We start from the raw sequence: 25,819 nt of genomic DNA on the forward strand, positions 1-25,819 counted from the left end.
GCTTAAAAGTAAAAAAGTATCTAATATATCAAATGATTGTCAAAGCGATTGCATGATGACACATAAGATACTTCGTAGAATAACAATGAAAATATTGTCGGAAGTGTGGAAAGAATAAAGAAAGCCATTCTCATTCTACAATATTTAATAAATTTGCAACAATTCAAATAAAAATATTTGATGCTACTAGACGAGATATGTGATTCGTATCTTTCAATCTATTTATAAGATACGTTAGAAACATCAGGCCATAACTGCAGCCTCTTGCGATAGAAGATATATATATTTAATGTATATGAATTCTTACTGAAGCGAAATAAGTTTGTCTTAAGTGCTAATTATTTTGTTGAGTGAATATATAATTAAATGCAATATACAAAAATCTGTTTCAGTTATGGGATATATTTTCAAAGAATAATGATTGATGTGTTTTAATTTGCTTTATAATAAAATAAGTAATAAAAACCATTTAAACGCAATAAAATAGTAAAATAAAAAAATAATTGAAAATTTAATATTAGAAAGAACTCAGAATCTTTAATAAACACAATAACAAATTATAAAATAAAAAAAATATATGTACATATATAAATAATCTATAGTCAAGTATAGTCTTCTATGATTTTAAATGACAGCCATTACGGCTAGATTTATAGACTGAATTATAAAATCTTAGGCGTTAATTATAGCAAAATGCATGGAAGAAGAATATAGGAAATTTGTTGGACAAATCTTCAGTGAGTTCCAGAAGTCGTTTAAGAACAATCTCTTGATTTAATTTTGGTTAATGCTCATGTTTTTGCAGTTAGTACCTAAAAGGAAGAGGTAAGTGAAGTTATAATATGGGTGCTTCTGCTGAGGTGTTGCCGATTTACATACTAATAAATAAAGATTTGAGAGAGAATTCTAAACTATAGTTTGAAATAATTTGATCGTAGGGAAATAGTATGAAGGTATTATACTATGATCAAAAAATAAAGAGTAATTATTTATAACTTTTAAAATTTTTAATATAATCAAATTCAAATTTAATCAAATTCATAGCTTTCAATGCACTCTCTTCCCGATACAATGCAGTTACACCAATAATGCTAGAGAGAATTGTTATTATGGATTTTCGGAATGACATTCACAGCGCACAGTGATTTGCTTAACTTCTTATTCATGTCGAAACGTTGTTCTAGAATGAGTTTCTTAAGTTTAGAAATAAACGGTAAACCAAGCGAAAACGATGGCTATGGAATGATATGACTTGAATTTTAAGCATAGTCTTGAAGAACTAATGCAGTGTAAGATGGTGCATTACAATAAGGCAAAAACGAGGAATTGTCTAGCTATTATTCTGGCTTATTTTTGCGAATAACTTTAGATAAAAGTTCAGATAATATTACTTATTAACAGTTTGGGCCGAATTCATAAAACATCTCTCACAAAGAAAACTGTTAACATTTCACTCATTTTTTCTACAGAAATCGCTTGATTTATCGGTTGTTTCTGTATCGTATGCATAGAACAAAGTAATCTTCAATTATAATCTAATTAATCCTATCCTTATAGTCAGAAAGCATTGTAGGACATACTTCAACGCGAAGCTGCTATTTCAAAAAGTGAGTGTTTTTGGACCAAAACAAACTTTCATTAATTTTAGTCCCTAAATATCTTATGAAATGGCTTGGATTGATCTACATGAAATATTTGTAGTGTCAACGAGGTTTTTAATTGTTGATCAAGTATTTTTGATCACCAAAGTTTTGATTTCATTGAAGTATTGTCCATCAGTTGATAATGATGATCCTGCAGTGCCTTCTTTGAATTGTTTATATATAATTATAAACATTTTTTTGTGACCAGACTTTGGTCACCGAAGACCTTTTACAAAATTCTCAACGTTGCTTTAGATGAAATTAAATTATATAAACAAAATTTAATGCATTTTCTTTTCTTAACAAACTCAAATATTGTTGGCGAATCGCCTAAATTAACTTAAATTTGGTCGTCATTAAATATATGCGTAACTAGTTAATTAAGTATTAATTCCACATAACCTATTTGTGCCACCTATTTGTGAAGGTGGCTATATATTTGCATAGCCACCTTCTAATTATATAATCACCATGGCTTATATGACCATTGGTAATGAATTTATTTCCTGTTTTTATAAAATGAACTAGTTCACTGAGCCTGCTTTTTCTCTTCTCTCTCTTATATTTTTTTTTTTAAAGATGCTTATCTCATGAAAACTGTGTTCTGTTTTCATAGAGAAAGTTTTTAGTAAAATCTTTTCACAAAATATTTTATTTAATTTGTTTTTTTAGTGCTTTAAAGTTATATAAGTTTTATTACAGTGTACAGAACTTTTGCCTATTTTCAGTTCGAAAATGCTGAATTCGTAATAAACTTAAGATTTTATGTTCTCTTGAAATAAATAAGGTCTAAAGGGTCTTATCTGTACTATAAAAAAATAAAAAGTCAAGTCAAATTTATATTAATAAGGGTATAAAGTGGTATATATACTACAAATTATATAAAAAAGTAATTGTAACACCAATAAGAATTATTATTCATAAACCTACGTACCATAAACCCATGATATACATAGTTACCTACATCATCCTAAAATCATATGTAAATAGTAGTCATATGCTATACATCTAATAAAATGTTACATTATTAAAGCATTGGTTATATATAAATTATTTAATCTATAAATTATTTTATTTATACTATAGATTATATAAAAAAGAAATTGTAAAACTAATAAGAATTATTATCCATAAACCTACATACCATAAACCCATGATATACATACCTACATCATCCTAAAATCATATGTAAATAGTAGTCATATGCCATACATCTAATAAAATGTTACATTCATTGAATCATTATTAAAGCGTTGGTTATAGATAAATTATTTTATATATTCCTAACAATGAGTAAAAATTCTTAATAATTGACTAATTTTAATTCAGACTCATTTAACAAAAAATAGTGAACAGAAAACTTCAAAGATACAAGTCGGAGAGTACGTCAATTATCTTTTTCTTGACTTATAATAATAATTATTTCTTCAGAAATTAATTCGCATAATACATCAACACTTCAACATTGTTGAAAAAAATACAGACAGACACAGATACAGATAATTTAAAGAGAACTAACCAGAGCAAGTTAATGACTTGGAAAAGTAAAAAAAATATTTACGGAGGCAATATCGATGACCTCATTGGTAGTTCTGTGTAAAATTGTAAAGAAACGTTTTGGTTGAGCTTTGAATTTAAGTGTTTTACACTTTTTATATAAGTAGTTATATACATACCTATAAATAAATTGTATAGACATACAAAATTGTCAGTCGATAATTGGTAGAACCAAGTATAGAGATACGTTTAAATGACGATGCAAAGTGAATGATTAATTTTTACACATGAAATTGAGCTCAAAAACAAATTATTTTACAAAAACGAAAAATAGACAAAATTTTTATGTTTTTATTTGCCGGTAAAAAATTTTAAACAATTAACTGAACTTTAAAACCCGGCTTCGACCCTGCTCAGTCACCATTGAGTACCGAACGCATGACATCATCCGGCTGTTTTGGAAATTTTTGTGAGTCTTTATATTTGCAGAGATGTTGTTTGTTCTTATGTGACTTATTAACAAAACACGCAGTAAAAGTATTTGCAAAAAAAAACAGTTAAATATTCTCAATCTTATTTTTAAAACAAAGAAGATTGCAGAACTTGCTTGTGATTCTTAAAATCGGTTGCAGAAAATTAGCACAGTTCGGACATGGAAGATGCACGAATAACAAAGATATGGTTTAAGAAGGCAATAATTTAATTTAGGTAAAAAAAATAAATTTACGAATTTTTTATCATTCCTAGAATAATATGAAATAATTTCATACTAAACTTAAACTCCCTATTCAATTTCATTTCACTCCTTTAAAAACCTCCCATTATTTGAGCTCAAGTGAGCTTTGGGCGCAAATTCGCCACTTTAACTAAATTTAACCTAACCTAACACTACTAAAACCCAGTATAATTTTAGTAAGCAGTTTGGTTGTAGAATTATTAGCATGCTGCGATAGGATATAATAAAGAGGTTTTGAAGATACCTGAAAATAGTCCTGAAAATATTTACGAAAACTGACAGACTTACCAACACCGAGTTATCGCATCTCAGAATGGTTACAGGCTCCTCGGGTGGTATGCATATTTGAGGTCAATTATTGCTTAGTCTGATGAAGTGATAAACAATAATCCAGTCAAGGCGTAAAGAGGGGTTTTGAAGATACCTCGCAGTCAATAGAGAGTCAAAGTGCTCAAGTGCATTGGCTCAACTAGCTTCAACATAATATGACCTAGATTTACATTTATTTAAGTTTTAAAATCTAGCCCATATGATATGCAAATAACAATCTATAAATATCGGTCTTATAAATCGCATTAGACGATAAAGTGGTCATACATCACGTTAGTAGGTTCTTTAACTTACAGCTGAGATTTGTACTCGAGTTTCCAAGATCTAAGAAAGAAGTCCAAGATAATTATAGAAACACAGCAAATTGAGAGGAAAAGAAAACATTGCAGCTAAGTGAAATCATTGTACATTGTGACTATATGTATAATATATACCATCTGAAATCTCTCTAAATATTTTAATGTTAGGAACATTAACTTCATAATTTGATTGTCACTGATTTGTTTTAACTATTTAATATATCTATTTATTTTTAAAATATAGCTCAAATATTGTATAAGAAATATACCTTACGTATAAAATGAGATAAAAATCCATATATATACATAAAACATGAGTGTAGGAGTTAACAATAGTATATATACATATATATATTAAAATAAATAGTGTTAGAAAATATAATTTCTGTGTGTAGTTTATGCTATTCAACTCAATATTTTACTTCCTTAATTAATTCTTTTTAATACTAAGAAATGAATAAACGAGGCAACTATTGAGAAATTATTTAAAAATTAATTTTGTTACTTTCTAATTTATTTCAATAACAAAAAAAAATCACAAGTAGAAATTCAGTATTTTTAGAAAAATGAGTAATTAACTAAACTAAATTAACTAACTAATTAACTAAATAAAATCTTAAACAAATATAGTTTTAAATCCTCTAATTTAATACTAAGTAAATATCTTGAATTCCACACTCTCTCCCTCTTGAAAACTGAAATCGTTACATATAGAATATATAAGAATAATTAATTAAGGACAAAGAGATTTAATTTTATTTTAGAATATAAAGTTGAATAAATAAAAAATAAATGTGAAATTGTTTATTTATAAGAATATTTTTGAATTAAAAGCAAAACAAAAACAATTAATCAACAAATTTTATCAGTAGACTTAAAAATTATTACGAATACTTAAAAAGATAAAAAATTCCACACCATTAAATTATGGAATAATTTAAATAATTATAAACGAAATCCACTGGAATCAGTCTTTATATTTTGATAATTCTTAATAGAATTTTATATGAATTGACATTTATTTGAAAACATTTTCCTGACTGCAAGGTTATTGTCACAAAAATAGTTACGTTTTTGTTTGTGATTATCTTAGAGTGACGTCACTTTTAGGTCACCAACAATTAGACAGGAGCGGTTTATATGTAAAATAAATATTTACAATATTTATATAACATAAATATATCATCATAATTTTTATATTTATAGCTCATATACATTACTACTGGTTTTTTTGTTTCTGTCAAGTACCTTTTCCAGAAAACTTAACAAATCCACCTAACTAACTTTATATAAAAAATACACTACTGTATCTCAAATATAATCTGCGGATTTATAAGGCATTTTATGTGTTTAAATTGCAATTTTTTGTACTTGAAATATTTTAATCGTCATTTTTAAGACGATAAAATTGCATTTAACAAGTGTTAAGTAATATCCCAATTTTTTAAATGATTTGTTTATATTCAAAAGCGGAAATATAAAAAATTAATATTAATTAAAAAAAATATGTATACATCAAATATGAATAGGAATTTAATAGAAAAGTGATAAGAAAACATATGTAGATATGTTGCAAAACATCGATATAATAAAGAGTTTTTAATGAGAATTGTGTAGATAAAGATACGAGTATCTGCAAATGCAGTAAAATACTTAATTGTTTTGAATTGAATACAGTTCCATTATAGAGAAGTGTAGTTTTATGGTGGGTATTGTTACATTTTTATGGTCACAATAATAATAAGTGTTATTCATTTATGATGTTTACTAATTGAATAAAGGGTTTTGTGGGAAGTGTTTGTTTATTAATCTTCAGTATGCTACACTTCAGTATACCACTATAAAGTGGTTGTTCAAAAGTCTACGGTAACCTAAATAACATGTTTGACCTATTGAAACGTAATTCTTCAAAAGACAAGTAACACAGATCGCTGTCATTGATTAATCAAAATAATTTGTTACTATACAAGGATCGTTTTAATTTCCTCAATCCATTATATAGCAAACTTTAGATCTATGGCTGATGCAAATAATTATAAATTTTACATTTATTAGGATTTTTTCTTAAGTTTAATTTGACATCGAGCAGTTGACTTAATAATCTCTACTGGTAACGTTCTCTAGAACATAACAAAGCAACAGATTAAAATCCGTTTCGAATATTTAAAACTAAAAAGCGTATAATTTATATATAAGCTTATAATTTTATTTTGTACATTCTATATACAACTAATTAATTTCATGCACGAAATGCACAAACAAATTTTTATATTTAATAATTTTACTGAATTTATATAATGTTATGTATAAAATTTTAGTACCATCTAATTATTTTATATATAATACACCTAGTATTATAAGTTGTCTATAACACTAATTACATTAGGGGAATTCAGAATCTTCAGTAATATACTAACAACGCATTAAAACCATCCTTTAGGAATAAATGGAGAAAATTTCCACCGGAGGGCATTGCGAAAACTTTATTCCACTACTTAGGGGAGAGAGCTGAGATCAAGAGGATTAGTACCTACAAATTTAGGTTTATCTAAGACAGTAATTTTAGTGAAAAGCTGCAATAATAAAGAACATTTCGAGTAAATATATCGAGAGCGTGAAAAACCCTATTCATTTCGTCCTAAACTTCATTTATTCATTTTAAAAATAAATTTAAATTAAATGGAATTATTAAATAAATGTTATTGAATGTTTATTTATTATAAAATATGATATTTTCTATCAAGTTTTTAACTTTAGCTTGAACATCTTATAAGAGTGAAGGATAACATTTCAGAAATGCACTCGCAACTAGTTTTTTACTATTAAAATATATGTATCTACTTTGCTTTGACTAAAGTATATGACTTGATAGGCTTGCTTTGTTAAAAATAATTAATAAACATTCGCATTCGATAATTGTTTGAGGGAACATTAAAAAAAACCAGATATTATTTTGATTGAACCTAAACCAGAATGGAGGGATATAGCTGATACTAAAGATATTAGAATTAAGTATAAACACGAGTTTGCACAAACATTTGTTTGTTAGAAAGGTGTTTTAGAAATAGTTACCGCACTTGGTCTAATAAATAAATATAATAAATATTATTGTTTTTATGCAGTGTATCAGAAGGCATAAAATGTGAATCCATTAATATATTCCAGAAACAATTAGTTGAGCTAATAGTATAGTAAGTGGTTAAAACCAGCCAAACCAACAAAAATATGTGAATGTCAGCTAATAAGGTTTTGATCTCCAAAATGGTGGAATATCTATTGTATTGTATTAAAGGATAATCTAACGAAAATATGAAAAATGAACATTATATATATTGGTGTGTTTCAATGTGATTTATGCCTACAAAAAACTAGTTTTTCACACCAAATCCAATGGAAAAATTGCATAAATTGCATTATGAATGGTTTTCTACCAAGTATATATTCCTGTTCTGGATTCTACTAACTGTGGGCAGACATAAAATAAATGTCCAAGAAAAGAAATTTGGATTTTATAATTAAGTAATTGTTGAAACTGAAAATTATTTTGAAGTCAATGACAAGTCGTTCAATAGAAAAGAGATTGATCAATTAGACGAATGTTGGAAAGAAAGTATTAGTCTTGAAGAAGACTATATTGCGAAGGAATGTCAAATTTTTAGAAAACTGAAGAATATTTTGAAGCCAATTTAAATCGTTTTACAAAAAGGGTGCAAAAGTTAGAGATACATTGAATTGAATCTATCAATCTCAAAGAAAACTATATCCCATATATAATCCTTATTTAGGCTGAGTGAGAGTGAGAGAGAGAGAGAAAGAGAGCAAGCTATATGTTATAAAACTATAAAACACATTTAATTATGTATAAATTAATTATTTAAAATAAATCTATACATTTATATAGACATTTAGTTAATATTATATCAATTATATTTTTTTAAGTTTTTGCTATAGTCCCTCATAAGTGGTTGGAACGCTACTGGCAACATTAAAATTCGCAAGCAAACGTCATCAATGAGCGGAAAAACATTGTAAAATGCGCAAATCCAATAAGAACTTAATTGACCGCACATTTACTGATAAGTAGGGTGTATCTTTGCATTCAATTCTAAATTCCACGAATTAATTTAAATATATAATTTACAGAACTAAAAACTAAGTGGAAAAATACGCGGGAAAGTGAACTCAATTTTTATTGGGGACAATTTGCAGTTTGAGGAGGAGCTGTGGCGGTCGTCGACGTTTATTGACTTATGCAGCAATTTTAAAAATATATTTGCAACAGAGTGGCTGTCGCCACTAGAGAGGAGTCGAGTAACCAAAAAGTGACAAAAAAGTTCCAATTACGTGGTGGATAACACTTTTCAAAAGGTTTTGTATATATGCAAAAGGTTCTGGTAAATGAAATTGAATACTTAATATAATACTTATTCTACATTTGTTATATAAATTTAATTGATTTCAAAAAAAAATCACAATTTATAGCCAATTAAAATTAATGTTTATTTAAATCAAATAAAAAAATATATTGTGATTTAACAACTTTGGAATTAATTTTATTCTTCAAAATCGATTTAATTCCCTCACATGAACCAAAAAAAAAAAATAAAATAAACAACACGAATGGAGGAAGTTTTGAATCATATTCCAAACAATAACAACTCATAAAGCTCCCACCAATAACAAAAAAAAACGTGTTTTTTGTTTTTGTTTACAACTACAATAACAACAGCAATGTTTTGAAAGTAAGAAGCAGTGCAAACGTATTACGTATTTACCAACTTGATTAACCACTGTGTTTCTAATTACAATAAAAACAATAATTCTATGCATGCAAGCAAAAAAAAAAACAAAAACAAATACAAACAAAACACAAAACCAAAAACGAAAAAGAAAAAACTGAATCAGCAAATGCAGAATTTCTGCAGTTGCACAAAGTTGTAACTACCTTCAGCTGCTGCTCTTAAAAGAATAATAACAACAACAACACTTTTAATTTATTTTAATTATTCAAAAATACACTTTGTTTCACTTCCAATAAATAAATTTTTCCATACATAAACATAATATAAACACATTAAGCTCATGAACTTATTTTTTTTATATTTTTATTACCGGCATAATTTATATATTTTTTTTTTATTATTATTTTCAAGTAAATTTTAGTTCTTCACCATAATTTTTTCAAAACAAAGGCACACACACACACTCAATGCGTCTAACGAAATCAAACGCAAAACCGACAGCAACCACACTCAATCGGCAACAGAACCAAACTATTCAGGAGAATAGAAATTTGCAAATATAAAGAAGAGCAGCACAACACAATTTTGGTTGTGGTCTGAATCATAACACAGCAATTACACAAAATAATATTAAGTGTACTCACCATAGAGAGTTAAGGTTAATTCTACTGCTTGTAATTTAAACAAAATTAATGCGTTTGCTTTAATGTTTATATTATAAATATATCATAACTTAAAATGTAAACTTAATTTGAATATTGTTTTTGTATTTTTGTGATTTGTGTTGACTTGGTAACTCATTAGAAACAAACATTGATGAGAAGATTCAAACAAAGAGTTCCTGGCTTGTAAAATTTAACTGAGCGTGACCCAGTAGTAAATGAAAAAATCCATTTAATGCAAAAAAGTTGTAACCACCACAAGTAACTACATATTACCACTACAATAATATATGTGTAGTGCAATATGTAATCCTGTAATATGAGTAGGAGTATTTTAGCAAAAAAATTTATATTATGGGAGAGGGAAAATATCAAATTTAGCAAAAAAAAATAAGTCTGTTCCACGAGTTACTTGTAGTAAAGCGCAAGTAAAGTACAAACTGAGAGCGTAAGACAAATAAAGTGACAAATTTTACTCTTTACACAGATTTCCATGGAACAGCTTTGCGTAAATATGGTAAGAACACCAGTGCCGGGCAAATAAACAATACAAAAATTTTAATTCAAAGCAAAACCGCTGATTCATACATCAACACAAATTTTACTTAAAATAAAAGATATGCGTAAAGTTTGTGTAGCATTTTCAAATTTCGGCAGGGATGTTATGCTCTCTCAGATGCTCTCTCAGATGTTGAAAACTATTGGCATATATTCATTCCAACTTCAGTAATTTTTAAATTGATATAAAAATTTTAAAAACTTTTAGCGCTACGTTTGTAAGAACCTTATGAGCTAATACATCTACCGTATTTTTAGTACATTGTGGTACTTGTAAATACTAAGTAGAGACAAAACTCCAAGCAAATAGTGTAGCAAATACAACAACCAAATTTAATAATCGGTAAAACAGTAGTTTTGAACGTATAAAGTTGTATGATGAAACCGAATAAAATAAAAATTACTAATTTAATTTCTTAGTTAACTACTAATTTCCTCACTTAATTTATAAAGAAGACTTTATGCCGCATAAATAATTTTCTGAATACATTGGTTCTAATTGAAAATCAATATAAATTATTTCCTGTGTTAATCTATATTTTACTACATGAATTTAAAAACCGGTAAAATTGGTTTAAAATAAAAAATCTATTCGAGACACAAACCTCTAAAAACAATGAAGCAGTTTATATAAAAAGTATTGTTCTAAGTCGATTAAGCAGTAGAATAGCTACTTTGTTTTTCCATAAAATTTTGATTGCGAAGGAACAGTGGGCTATCTGTGGAACTCAGTGTGAGTTAATTTTATCTACAACAATTTTAGCAATTACAACAATTTAATTATAATCTCTACAACTTAGCACATTTTTAAGATCCGATTAGCCAAGAGTGATGAACATATTCAGTTATTTCAACTAAATCTCCTTTTATGTATTCAATATACTTAAAATAGGGCGTTTGGAACGTTCTACGTCAACTGTACGACCACAGTTGACGGATGATGGATTTCTCAATATATTTATTAACTTGTTTTTAATTTCTGTGATGGTTTTTGTACATAAAAAAAATTATTTTCATTAAAATTGAAAGATTCGAATTTCACTCACTTTAAAGGATGATGCTTTTCTTAAAACTTAACAATTTTCTACAGTCAGTTCGCAGTTAACACAATCGATATAGCATTCTGAGCAAGATTGGTAAGAAAGATCAAAAGTCACTGACTCCTTGACACACTTCAGTATTATTTTCTCAGAGGATGTTTTTAGATTGATAAATTTTAAAAAAAATTATGCATTTAAGCAGTGGTTGGAAGTTCATAAAAAAAGTAAAAAAAGTAAAAAAAAATATAATCGAATCTCACTAAGTTGATAACAGAGTTACTTTATCATCTTGTGCTTAATCTCGTCCTTATTTGCTGCATTCCACCCTATTTTATTTAGCACAATTCCTACTCAACTTTCCAAGATATGACTTAGTGAATATGAAATCGATAGCTTTCTGTGTATTGTATTCTCTTATTGGCATGAACAGACGAAGGGCTACAGCAGCTGTAACAACAACAATTCCATGGCACTTTGTCTTTACTATGTCGGGAAGTATCTGGTACCCGAATTTGAAGTATTAAAATTTCAATTATGAAATACAGCTTTATATATTATTAAAAGTTGATTGAGTTACGTTTCTACTTATTATATTTACTGTTATATAACAATTCTGATACATTAGCAATTAATCTTTGCAGATTTTATATGCTAAATTACACCACGATTGTAGTCCTTATGCGATTATCTTAATCCCTTAAATGTATATATCATAAAATGTATGTTCTTTAATGTATAAATCATGATTTGAAGTCGTTTAAAGTGATCAGTAAAATATCTAGTAATATTCTCTAAATGCCATCCCTGCGTCATAGCCTTACTTTAGAGTCCACCTCCTCATTCCCCTCCTACATTCCTTCGTTAATGTAAAACAATTTGCACATTAATTGAATTATTTAAAACGCTTTAATGTGCCTTTTTAAAAATTTCCTGTAATTATTCCATTTTACACTTATGCATTTATGGTCTCATTTCCTTTTGGGGAAACACAAAAAGAAAACAATCCTGTTTCTCTTTTGCATTTGATCCTTGAACTTGAGTCTTAAATATTTCATATCTTTTGTTCTGCCCTGTTTTTACAGTTTACAGTTTTCATTAAATACAAATTTTCAGCATTTTATTTGTTTATTTTTTTATTTTTTTCATTTCTTTCGTGTTTATTTTATTAAATTTTTCAGCTTTTTAATAGGCTTTCGGTTGTAATTACAGCGCCATGCACGGCAATTATTACTCCTTAAAATGCAGAAGAAAATAATAAGAGAAGAAAAACGTTTTCATTGAAAAAAGAAAGGTCGTCGTTTCCCTTCAATTATGCCTCGGCTCACAAAAAAGCGATGAAGTACAAAAAGGAGCATTAAAAATAGAAAGAAAATTTTCGTAGATTGTCATAAAAAATGTTATGATAAATGAAACAAAAACGGAAACGGAAACGAGAATTAAAGACACCTGCTGTGAATTACTTTTATTATAATTTCCTGCAGATATTTCCTTGCCTTTCTTGGCTTTCTTGCCCAACACTTCTTCATTTCTTTTATTACTTTTAATTTATGCCTTTAAGTACAATGGGTGAAAATTTTTGGACCTGTTGGGCTTATGTCTCCGAAAACCACTTCATTTAAAAAAATAATGAGAACCTTTAGGAAGGACACTCAGTTAATGGCCTAACTTGAATAATTGAAATAAATTGAGATAAAAAGGAGAATACGTTTGTGAGTTCATGAGTTATGAGTCAATAAAGAGATGTTCTGGAATATAAGGAAAACCACAACATTTATATTTAAAATATAAAAAATAATATTAAAAAAAAATTTCCATTTAAAATATGTTATTTACAAAAAAAAAAAAAGTTAAAAATATTTCATTAGAACTTTTAAGAGAGTGAGTTTAATCCTTTGTAATTATGAGTACACATCTAACGCTGTAGGGGAGTGTGTAATATCGTCGTCAGTTTTCCGAGAAAATTTACAAGAGTGTGCTTTAAGTCGTTGTCCATTTCATAAAAATGGCAGACATCAATTTCCGAGAGTCCACACTTTCTTAAGCGATACCTCAGTTCCTTATATGTAACCAGATTAAACCTTTTTGTGGACTTGTAAAAAAACCACTCAAATAAAGTCATCAAGAAAAGGAAAGCCTGGTAACATTCTACAATGTCAAGTAAAATGATTTCTCATCACAGTAAACGGAATATCAAGTAAGATACTTTCGCTTAACAGGGTAGACTTAAAGACTTTTCTAGTTGGATATACATAGAGTGTGTATGGAATTTAATGGGACCCTTTAATAAAAGTAAAAAATTCGAAGGTGTAGGAGAAGTTAATCACTACCTACCTATATTTACTTAGTTTGATACCGTCCAACTTTCACTTTTTGGAAAAAATGCATCTGGAAGAAGAAGAAATTTAGTTAATAGTGTATTACACGTCAAAGAAAACGATTTCTTATCGGAGAAAATGGAATCTCAGGTAAGTTAATTTTGGTAAGTGGGTAAGACTTAAAGAATCTAACTGGTTGGATATAGATAAAGTACGTTCGGAATTTATTGGTACTCTTAAAAAAATATTTAAAAATTCTTGTTCGCAGAAAATGGATTATCAATTAAGATACTTTTACTAAACAGGTTAGACTTTAAGAGTCTTTCTGGTTGAACATATATAGAGTGCGTTTGGAATTTATTGGGACTTTTAAAAAATATTTAAAAATTCTTATTCGCGGAAAATGGATTATCAATTAAGATTCTTTTACTAAACAGATCAGACTTTAAGAATCTATCTGGTAGATTACAGATTAGATGCGTTCAGAATTTATTGAGACTCGCTTAACTTTTAGCGTAGAAAGAAATAAGATTTTCACTTCAGACGCAATAATTTCATTTTCATTTATCTAGTCATAAAACTGTCAATAGATGGCCTCACTAAAAATATCTATTTTTAAAAAGTCTTTTTTTCTTTACTTTATTCTTCTTCTTTAAATAATAAATGTAGTCAATTAGTGTTTTTCAAAATTTTATTAACTTTTTCAACATTATTTTCACAGTTTTATTTAATCTTACTTTTATTTACTATCAAAGCAATAAAAACTTTTTCATTCATAAAATTCTAACCTAAATATGACGCATTTTAAATACTCTTAAAGGTTATACCACTTATACATATGAATGAATATTCTATAATTAGTGACTTCCCCAAACATATAATTATAGATTTAATCGTAGACATGAACTTACTTTCACACTAACAACGCCATTCAAACATTTATTGCGTTTAAGTTTCGCTCACAAGGAACCATAGAAGATTACTACTTAGTACTTCAACCCTTTGACTGCATATAAGGACACATACTGCAAGGCAAATATTAATGAACATGGAAACCGCCCATTGTGTCCCAAATATTAGCACCAACTTGTACTTGTCGTCACCATTCGTAAACAGTATCAGAGACAGGACTACTGCTCACTGCTGCCAATCAATCGTTCGCATTAGTGCACTACAGCACGGAGGAATACACACCTGTGCTGAAGTATCCATCACGTCTGTTATCCTTAAGCACACAGTTATCTTCGTAAATCATACATGTCGTCGTTAAAATTTCGCGCAACAGTAGTTGATATTAAATCAACATCCAACGCTGTCTGGTGGATTAAGAATCCCACAGAAACATGGATGCGAGGCATTCGGCACAAGCAACAGAGTCAACGTAAGCAATCTGAACATGCATCCTTGTGTCATGATTTGGCAGATTTATTTCGCAACATATCCTTGCACGGCTATGCAAATTTGATAATAACACAGCACAGCGTTTGGGAGAAGTAAGTTTGTGAATTGCATTTGTGCCCATCGGTGAATGTGCATTTTTATATCAAATAAGTGCGGAAAAAATAATGTGAATCCTTTCGTTTTTACACATTTTTTCATTTGGGTTTGTTTTTTTATGCAACTCCTGTGTGTGGAGTTGCACACATCAGCTGCAACATCAAGCAACATCTTGTCAATTTAATCTGAACTGCATTTATGCCATTTTTTCTGTTTTTCTGTTTTCTGTTTTTCTGTTTTTCCCCTGTTTGCTTATTTTAACCTTTTTTTTCATCATCTTTCCTTATTGTATTTGCAGATTAATTTGGCTGGCGGTGCATGCGACAACCTTGTTTGCTTTGCTGACAGTGCTTCTGCTTACCTGGGAGCAATTCGTAGCTCAATACTTCGCTATCAATTTACACGATCCACTTTATGCAGTCGAAAATGTGCCATTTCCGGCTGTCTCCATTTGCTCCAACAATAGAATTTCCCAACAAGAGGCTATGACATATGCAAATCAATTGTGAGTATGATTCGAGTATCCTTGTTTCTATCTATGCACTTATTTGCTGCTCCTTGTTTAAGTTGATGTTCATACCGTGTGCTTTGGAGCTGTTCTTCATTTAAAATTTATATTCACATTTGTGCGTTGAAGGATACAGTTTGATTGATGATATTTGTATATATATTGGCATACGATATATAAATATATATCATATATATTTATAGATAAGTACATAGGTATATATATTAAAATGGGTTTTTATATGAACATCTTGTGATGAGATTTTAAACATTCAGCGAATTTTTTCAATGCATGAGATTATTCTATTTATAAATATGGTACATAATGTCGTTCAGATAACTGATAGATTCAATTTTACTAAACAGTTTGGTTTGGTTTGGAATGCAACTGTTCATGTAGCTACAATGATATAAATAAATTATATACATTGTTTATAAAAAGTATACGGAATTTAGGTTAGGGCAGGTTATACCGGCGTTCCACTTAGACCTATTGGTCCATGGTGCTACTGTATAATGGCTCCGGAATTTGAAATCTGATTCAACCAATTTTTTTCTTTAGGTTCCTTGGGGTGGTACGTGCAGATTGGTACTGTGTTACCATACAAAAATTTGCGGGAGAATTGTTACCCAATATTCCTACATCAACTCTTTTGTCAATTATATTTGCGAGTGTATTCTGTGACACAAAAACATTGTTATTTTGACTCTGACTTTTTAGTAAAAAATTCAATAATGTGAATGACCTAGCATTCTATATAACTATAGCAGCCCATGTGACTTTTTTCTGCTCCAGAAGTTTATAGATTTTTGTAGCTAGTACCTTTTTTCTAGAATGTGAAATAGGCTGCAATTAGCTCAACGAAAGTCCGACAGTTTTTTATTTTATTTGGAACCCATTATCTATATAATAAGTCAGTAGCGAAACTTGATCCCTGCAGCTATAGGTTCATCTAAATCTTTGGAGTTTGTGAGGTTTCATTGAATTGAAACTTCGATTCAGTGAAGTATCAAATGCTAAAGTAATTTAATACATACTGCTAGGTAGCTGATCACAAAATCAGCAGATTGGTTGCGTTTAAGTAGATCAAATCCGCTAATCCTCTTTAATGACCCTCTTTAGCTCACTTTGTGTAAGTAGATGTAAACCCGCTGACGCTCATTGGCCCTCAGTTATGGTCCAAAGCGGCTAAGTATCGATAATTTCTCATGATGTCAGACAGAAATTTTGATTATGATGTCTTTGAGCGTAGGTCGGTGTTCTTGAGAATTTCTGCATAAATGCAATTAACAATAGCAGAGATACTTACCATACTTCATTTTAGACAACTTTTTTCTCATATCATGAAAAGCATAGAATACCTATAAATTGGGTTTTCAATTACTCTCATGTTTTCGAAGTCTTTTTCGAAGTTTTTAGGTCAGCTGAAGCGTTTGGCGTGGTTTGTTTCAAAAATGTTTATAGTGTACAGTAGAGTACAGATGTATGAATAGTTTGGTTACATTTGGTTGACTAGTAGCTCGCAGCTTTTCGAAAATACTCCAGATTTTAAGTCTGGAATAGTATTATCCATGTTATACATCGTTTCAGACCGTATTTTGTTTTCTACTTTAGTAAAGGGACTATCTTAACTTATACGTTGTTTGTAGGTTACCGGACACTTAATAAAATATTGAGACCACTTTAAAAAAATTAAAAAAAGTTGCTTATGGGTTTGTAGGTTGAATTTTAAGTTTTGGAGCACAAAACTTTTTTTAAACTGAAAGTAATTCTTTACATTTTTTTTAGACATAAAAGTGATCCATCGAATCGTTCTGTAGTTTATTTTTTGGAAAGTATTCAACTATTAAACAATCTCTACGTTAAACATGGAGAAACAATTAACACTGAAGCTTTAACCAACTTTCAAGCTTTCTTGGATACTCATGATGCATGGAATAATGATGCTTTTTATGATACCCGAAGATTTATGAGAATGGTAAGATTCTTAAAAATTACATAAAATAATATAGTCATTAATTTAGGTTTACCTTCATTTCAGTTAGCACCAGCCTGTAAAAATTTCATATTGGAATGCAAATTGGCGGAGAAAAATATTGAATGTTTCAGTAAAGTTGCCTTTGAAGAGAGTTTAACCATGTTCGGACCGTGTTGCACATTCAATCTAAATGACTCGTAAGTTTTTACTATAAACAATATACATATAGATATTGATATACATACAGCCATCTATATGTTTATAATTCAATTAAAACTGTATAGTTTTTTTTAAATCTCACAGTTATAAGCAACGAAATTATACAACTCGATTTGCTAGTCCTGATACTGGCTTGACTGTTGTTCTCAACAATACCGTCGATAGGGAAACGTTCGGTGCAATACTAGATATTGATGGCTATATTGTAATGCTGCATAGACCAAATGACTATGCGGATATATCGTCTGGAAGTACTCAATTAGTATTCCCAACACATAATAGTGAATCTTTTTTATCAATTAATGCACGACTTTTTGATGCCGATGACGCCTTACGTTCTTATAGTCCTAAAACTGTAAGTCTTAATATTTAAAGAAGTTATAGTTACTATAATGGATTAAGAAAGAATTTATTATTTTTTTAGAGGAAATGTGCATTCAACGATGAAGCAACCAATTCGGAAATAATCTTGAGAGATGCTTACAGTTTTGCAAATTGTATATCCCGTTGTCGTATAAATAGTATTATAGCTCTCTGCCGCTGTCTACCATTTTATATGCCTTTGGACTTAGTGGATCGTATAGATGGTGTGGTCTATTGCAATTTGATACATGTTTCCTGCTTGCGACGTTATAATTGTAAGTTTCTTAAATAGAGAAAGTGTGTTAGTGATGTATGAATTTACACTAGTAAAAATATATTCTAGTTTAATAGAATAAATATAGCAATATTAAGTTATCAAAGTTCTGTTAGGTTACGTTATATATCCGATTTATAGAATCCACTTATTTGTTACCATGCAAAACTCCAGGGGCTTAATCGTCTGAATTAATTGAAAATACTTTAAAATGCTCTTTAAGGAGAGGTTCTGTAGCTATTAAGGATCCTTTAAAAAATAGGTGCCTAGCATGTTCAATCTCAATATTTTAAATGACAAAAGAACAAAAAATATCTAGTAGACTACATTTTGCTGAAAACAAACACTGGAGTATCATAAAATATTTTTAATGGCAAAAATTTATAAAAAAAGTAGAATAAAGAGGGGGCTGATATAAGAAGAGGGTGGGAAAAACAGAAACCCATATTATACTTGCTTTTCAAAAATTCATTAAATATCAGTTTTGATATTTAAATAAAAAAATAAAACTATTTTATTTTTAGTTAAGTGGCGTAACGTATTGACAAAACGTGAAACAATACCAGGACTTGAACGTGAAGCAGAAGAAGCACTCTACTGTCCGCAATGTGAACCATCCTGTTATGATGTACAATACCAAGTTTCGTTGATGTCTCTACCAATTGAAAGATATCAAGTGGAACTAGAGTAAAATATTTTTTTGTCCAAGTTTTAATATTATATGACATACTTTATATTTTCAGGCAAGCTAATATAAGTAATTTAAATGATACTAAAAATATATCTGTATTAAATGTTTATTTTGAAAAACCCTATGCAAAATATTATAGACGAGTTATTGGTAATACTTGGTATGAGAATTTTAGTAAGTTTGTTTTAATAATAAAATTTGAATATATCTAACTTTGTTTCTTTATAGGCACAGTTGGAAATATTTTATCAATTTTTTTAGGTTTTTCAGTGATAGCTATTTTTGAAACATTCTTCTTTATTGGAAAATATTTAATTATGGGCTTAAAAAATTTTTTTCAAGATCAACGTGTACCTAAAAACGATGCGGACAATTTGGATCCAACAAAATTATATATATGTCCATAAATGTTTCATATATTTAAAAGTATATTCTTCCATTATCAACAGTTTTCTTAAATTTAATAAAAATTAATATAAATAGTATATATTTTGGTTTCAACTATTCAGTCGGAGCATCAATGAAGTATAAAAAAAGGTTTCTACAATAAATTAGTTTATTGATATATAATCAATAATTATTTAAAATTATTTGAGCATCTCTCAGATATTTAAAGGCAAGGTGTAAGTTAATTTTAATAGAATAAAGATATTTTCTTCAAACATCCAACTGCATTAATTAAAATAAATATAATTTGATATTTACAGTCAATTCTGATGAAAGAAACCATGTTTCTCAATAGGAAAAATTATTTTAATAGAAGAATATTTTAAAAAGTAATGAAATAAAACAACGAAATTTTGTTATTTATTAATAATAAATCATGCAACAAATAATGTCTCTACAAACAGAATAGTATTAAAATTTTACAATTAAAAATAAAAATATAATTAATTAATTCAATTATTCTACAGTTGGTTTATGATTTCGTTCTAATATAAAGCGTTGTCTCTAAGCTTCAAATTTGGCAGGGCACAGCTGTTTCGAGTATTGTCAAATACTTATCATACTCTTTTTGGTTATATTTTGCTTATTAAATTATTAATAAATAGTATTGAAGTATTGAAACTCTTTCAAATAAATAGATATCCATTCTAATACAACATTTTTCCTACTAAGAGTGCGACCAAATTAAACAGCTGTGGTACTTTGTACTATAACAAATGAATCAATTACTGACATAAACATTGTAGTCATATGTAATGTTAAATGTAGTGTTATGTAGTGTTAAATATAAAAATATGAGATATTACCAAGAACGTTCCACGTAGTCCCGATAACACCCTGTCTGCTTCGCTGCTTTCCTGTTTGTGGCCACTGTCTACACCGCATCATCACTTTTCTTTATTTCTTTTTTTTTTTTGTACGTGTATATATATATATATATATATATATATATTTTTAATAAAAATTACTTTATTTTTATTAATTGGTAGGTCCACCAATAAAATTGAGTTAAGAGCCTTTTTGTACCTAGACCAACTACATGTGTTTCAAAAAATGGTATAGTCAGAAAATTTTCTATCTTATAAAGCTGCAGACCTGTCATAAGTTTTCTCTTCTTCTAATAGCTATCGGATATATCTTATGAAACATCATATTCGGTACAAAACGACCAGTGAGTTCCCGATTCAATATATAGGTGACCCTATTGATAAATGTCTTAAAGTTAATTCTCTTAAATTAAATTTTTCAAATTTAAATTTGAAATTGATTTAAATTCTTTTAAATGGTATCATTATAAGTCCACTTTTTAGGTCCCATAAGGCCATGTCTATTGTGTTATTTTTTTTTTTTTTTTTGGTATACTGCTATATATCAGTTAAGGTTCTTGGATTCAGTTTATTTTGAGTGTTGATTAATGCGCTTAGTCACCGCATAACTGCGTTTCAAGCAATTTCATTTCAATTGTTAGTAATTAACTTGAATCGTCTGCGGATTTATTATTTTCAATTTGTCTAGAGAAATCGTATGGCAGCTTAAATGTGGCAATAAAAAGTACATGCACAGTAATTAGCCAAACACAATCACCAACAATTTAGCTGCAATAAAAATAAATTCAAGTTTAGTGTTGTTTCCCATATGCGGTGTACTTGCTTGTATCCTCATGTATCCTTATGTATCCTCATGTATCCTTAATAAAACCGCCCACATTTGATTGATTGAGTTTGGTATAAAAAGCCAAAAAACAGTTTTTGCTGCAACAGTTGAAATTTATTGCTCTGCTTCTTGCCTCTGGTTTGTTTGACAAATATGCCAGCATTTCCTGCAACGCACAAAGCGATGCAGCATGCAACAAATACTGGCACAGGAATGGCAGCTAGAACAGCGGATGTCGCACTGGCTGTGGGACGATCGTCATGGTGGCTTCCGGTGTCGTTGCAAAATAAAAGGCAAAAAATTAGTTTTGCCGAAGCTTTTAAAGATTTTTTGCAAAATCTTTCATTTCATTGTTATGGAAAATTAGTTGAACGAGGTCGGAGCAGTCAAGAAAAGTAAGTTACAGTTTTGTTGCTTAACTGCAAATAAATTTACTATTAATTGTTTTGAAAAAAAAATTTTTTTCGTTCTAAATAATATTTGCCTAAAGGCTTCTCTGGTTCGTTTTTCATTTTACTGCTCTAATATTTTTACTGATATTCTTGTGGAACGTACAATTTAATACCGAACGTTTACTGAGTACAACAGTGGAAAATGAACGCTACCCCATACGTAAGGTTGCCTTTCCAGCCTTAGCTATTTGTCCTTTAAATCGCATTTCGAATACTTCCGCCATGCGTTATGCTGTTGAATTGTAAGTAGAAATTATTTTAAATTCTTAAATTTAAACATTTTTAATCAAAAATTAAAGGCATAATACTATTGTACATAGGGGTATTCACGATCTCAATAGTCGAGTGATAGGGTAACATTATAAAGTGTACAGTACACTTAACATACATGTGCTTAAAATGGTCTTTGTTATTGTCATATTATAATTTTACTATGTTACCGAGCTCGTTACTCATAATAGTGAACACCCCTTATATGAAAATAAATGGATAATCAAAAAATTTAATATATTTTGTTTTTGTTTTTATTTGTTTTAATATTATTCCTAATTATTTTTTTAGAAATGAAAAGGATCCCGAAATGCGTGGTATCAAATTCTTTTATGATTTCATACAATTACTTATGTATAATTCCTTTTATGTGAATTATTTTTTCGAACGTGATTCGTTAATGACGTTCCAAAATTATTTGGATTTATTCGATACTGACGAGTATGAAATATTTTTCAACACAAAAAAACGTATGAGAATGGTAAGTATGTACAACTGAATATGAGAGTCCCCCTTGGAAAATACGTATTCATATCGATAACTATGAATCTTTTCCTAACTACGATTTCTTTAATCATTTTTATAAATCAAAAATATAAGTTTTATTAAATTTTATAAATTTTGTTGATATAATTTTTAATAATGTTTATATATCAGCTTGCTCCCTCATGTGAAAGTATTTTGCTGGAATGTCGCTTAGGTGGTAAAGTTATAAATTGTTCTAGTGAATTTGTAGAAACATTAACACCTCGAGGATTTTGCTGTGGATTCAATACCTATGGCAAGTGCGTGTTATTATTATTTATTTTTAAATACATATTTTTTAAATACATAAATTTATTTTATTATAACTTTTAAATTTAAAAAGATATTCTGTGGAGCGCGATTATTCGACTCGCCTATTTGGAGTGATGAATGGTTTAACAGTGGTCTTAAATGCATCCACTTCAGATTTTTATCAGATATCAAAACCAGGATTTTTGGTAAGTAATATTTTTGGGCACGATTTTAATTTCCTGAATTGGAAGTATTCATAACGGATTTTAGTAAATATATCTATTTTTTTCACTTCGCTATAGCTTAGTTTTTTAGAATATTGTTTTTCATAGTTCGAAATTTTTATAATACGTAGAGGCATACGTGATTCATATTATCAATGTAAAGCCTGCATACACAGGTTAGCTCCAGAAAGTGTCTATAGTTTTTGTCAGTGATGATACTGTAAAAATTTTACACAATCTCATTATCTCCGGAAGTAAGGTATATGGACCTATAGCTTAAAGGAAGATGTTGTCCAAAATACCTAACTCTGCTATAATCTATTGTCAATTTGGAATGCCTGTTAAATCGGAATCACACTAAATTTAAGTGTACAAATGCATATTAAATACGCACATAGAGTACATATAGGACACACCCATGTGTACTTTTTTTATTTCGAAATATATCTTCAAACACACTTTCAGGAGGAGAAGCACCATAGGTCCTTAAAAAAATGTAGTACTAATCAATAATCATTTTCAAAGATGATTTAAAGCGGGTTCTTTAAATTTTAATTGATTCTGATTACTTGATTTTGAGAAGCAAAACAGAATATTTTAGATTTCCTTCTAAATTATTTGATCTATTCGAAAATGGTCTTTCGAACATGACTAGATTTGTACACAAACATGTCGAACTGTTTTTGATCTATTGATTTAAATATTAACTTTAATTTTTATAATAGGTTTCAATATACTCTGCACGTAATTATCCTGATGCTTCATCTGGTGGTGTCAGAGAGCAGTTAATACTACCAGGTGTTAATTCATTTATACAAATATATCCACATGTTTTATCAACTGTGGATGAAGCTCGAATTTTAAGTCCAAGTGCAGTGAGTTTGTAAATAAAATTATTAAATATTAATTCTTAACATTTAAATAAAAAAAAAACATTCAAAATACTTAAGCGCAATTGCCTCTTTGCGGATGAGTTGCCACACATGTTCGGTAGAGGTTACACCTTCAACAAATGTATGACTAAGTGCCGTGTAAGGAGTATTTTGATTTTATGCAAGTGCTTACTCTATAGTATACCGGAAAGGTTTCTTGATGTAAGGGCCAGCACAGTTTATTGCACATTACAACATCAACCATGCTTGAAACGATACGATTGTAAGTTAAGAAAAAAAATATATATTGAAAATTCGTAAGATTATATATTATATTAATTAAGTTATTCATTGAAAATTTTATATTCTATATGAATTGCACTACTAAATTAAATTTATGTTAATTATAAAACAAACCGCTTCACTTCATCCACACAGAATATGATAAATAGTGAATGTGAACTAAAGTTAAAGCGCCAGCTAAAAGCACTAAAAAATCAAAGAAGTGAATTAAAAATATTAAAAAATAAAAAATATAGTAATAAATAATAATAATAGTAATAATAATAATTATGTGTATCCAAATAAAGTACAAGAACAGAAGAGCATAAAATAATAAAAGTCTAAATATTTTTAATTTCAAAAGTATTTAAAGTGAATTAATTAATAATTTATGGTTTAAGTTAAATGGCTCAATGCAATTACCATGCGGAAGATTGTGCCTGGTCTGGAACGGGAAATGGAAGATGGATTATATTGTTCTAATTGCTTGCCCTCATGTACTGAAACAACGTATAAAATACGTTTATCTGATTTACCCATAACGCATTACCAAACTACAATTTTAAAGTAAGTTCCATTGAATCCATTAAATTTATCTATTTTTTTTTTCAATTGATCAGTTGTAAGTACTTCACAACTTCAAACTATTTGTTTTGCTTCAATTGAAAATGTTTCTAGGTCAAATGTGAGTGTTAGTACAAAGGACTTGGCCACACTAAATGTCTACTTTGCTGTTTCACATATTCCATACTATAATCGGATACTTAAGGACTCTTGGTATGAAGTACTGAGTAAGTGAACAAAAAAGTAGTAAGTGGTACTTAGGTCGATATCTGCACATGTATGCAATTTATAAATTTTATATTTATTTTTAAGTACTTTTTTTTTGGAAGATTAAATAAAATAAAATTTTATACGCACAATTTTCTTATGTACGAGTACAAGATTCCCATATTATCAGCATTATTCTTAATATCACATTTTGTTATATAAATTTTGCAGGTGTAGTCGGTAACATCTGTGGCATTATGACGGGTTTCTCCATAATTGGCATGTGTGAAGTGCTCTTCTTTTTTGGCAAACAACTGTACATCGCCTTCAAAAACGAAATAATATTTGAACGAAAACGGAGAATCAAACCAAAGGAGCCACCATTGATTATTTTGCCATAAAAGTAAAACAAGGATGATTACATTGAAATACATTTATTAATTGAATTACGTATATTTGCAAATAATTGAAATTGTTTAATTTAAAAATTAATATTTCACGAAAATTGTTTATCTTAAGCACAAATATCAGCATTTTGCACAAATGATTTTATTTAATTATGCATTTAATAAAATGTTTATTAGATTTCAGCAAAAAACTAGAATATAAATTAATTGAAGAGTAATACAATGAACTACATACCAAGAAATTAATTATTTAATTATAGAATCGAAAATTTTCACAAACCAATTAATAAAATATTTTATTATTTCATTGAA

The 25,819-nt window shown here is 28.7% G+C and overlaps 3 protein-coding genes across 6 annotated transcripts in view; 2 read left to right on the top strand and 1 right to left on the bottom strand.

The window, feature by feature from the left end:
• LOC119680116 (bestrophin-2-like) overlaps positions 1–9,488 on the bottom strand; it is a 28,956-nt gene extending 19,468 nt beyond the window's left edge. For all 4 annotated transcript variants that reach the window (XM_038092792.1, XM_038092791.1, XM_038092788.1 and 1 more), the window contains exon 1: positions 9,451–9,488. The gene's annotated coding sequence lies outside the window, so the exon portion shown is untranslated. The remainder of the gene's footprint in view (positions 1–9,450) is intronic.
• A 5,591-nt stretch (positions 9,489–15,079) lies between these two features.
• Positions 15,080–19,352, top strand: LOC119676680 (sodium channel protein Nach-like). Its single transcript, XM_038087935.1, has 7 exons — positions 15,080–15,315; positions 15,618–15,824; positions 17,616–17,805; positions 17,869–18,002; positions 18,109–18,379; positions 18,449–18,662; positions 19,186–19,352. The coding sequence occupies exons 1-7, from the start codon at positions 15,080–15,082 to the stop codon at positions 19,350–19,352; spliced, it is 1,419 nt and encodes a 472-aa protein (XP_037943863.1).
• A 2,253-nt stretch (positions 19,353–21,605) lies between these two features.
• Positions 21,606–25,501, top strand: LOC119676681 (pickpocket protein 28). Its single transcript, XM_038087936.1, is given in 11 exon segments — positions 21,606–21,847; positions 21,943–22,146; positions 22,204–22,257; positions 22,466–22,655; positions 22,832–22,959; positions 23,043–23,157; positions 23,901–24,050; positions 24,126–24,330; positions 24,731–24,999; positions 25,033–25,120; positions 25,332–25,501. Coding segments are annotated over 11 exon segments (1,815 nt in total).
• The last annotated feature ends 318 nt before the right edge of the window (positions 25,502–25,819 follow it).

The sequence above is a fragment of the Teleopsis dalmanni genome, chromosome 2 (genome assembly GCF_002237135.1).
Source record: "Teleopsis dalmanni isolate 2A chromosome 2, ASM223713v2, whole genome shotgun sequence".
Classification (NCBI taxonomy): domain Eukaryota; kingdom Metazoa; phylum Arthropoda; class Insecta; order Diptera; family Diopsidae; genus Teleopsis; species Teleopsis dalmanni.

Bases quoted from the DNA above. Each gene is read 5' to 3' on its own strand.
- LOC119676680 (XM_038087935.1), top strand. From the start codon at position 15,080: ATGTCGTCGTTAAAATTTCGCGCAACAGTAGTTGATATTAAATCAACA. The intron at 17,806-17,868 runs GTAAGATTCTTA...CCTTCATTTCAG, and splicing joins CCCGAAGATTTATGAGAATG to TTAGCACCAGCCTGTAAAAA. The intron at 18,380-18,448 runs GTAAGTCTTAAT...TTATTTTTTTAG, and splicing joins GTTCTTATAGTCCTAAAACT to AGGAAATGTGCATTCAACGA.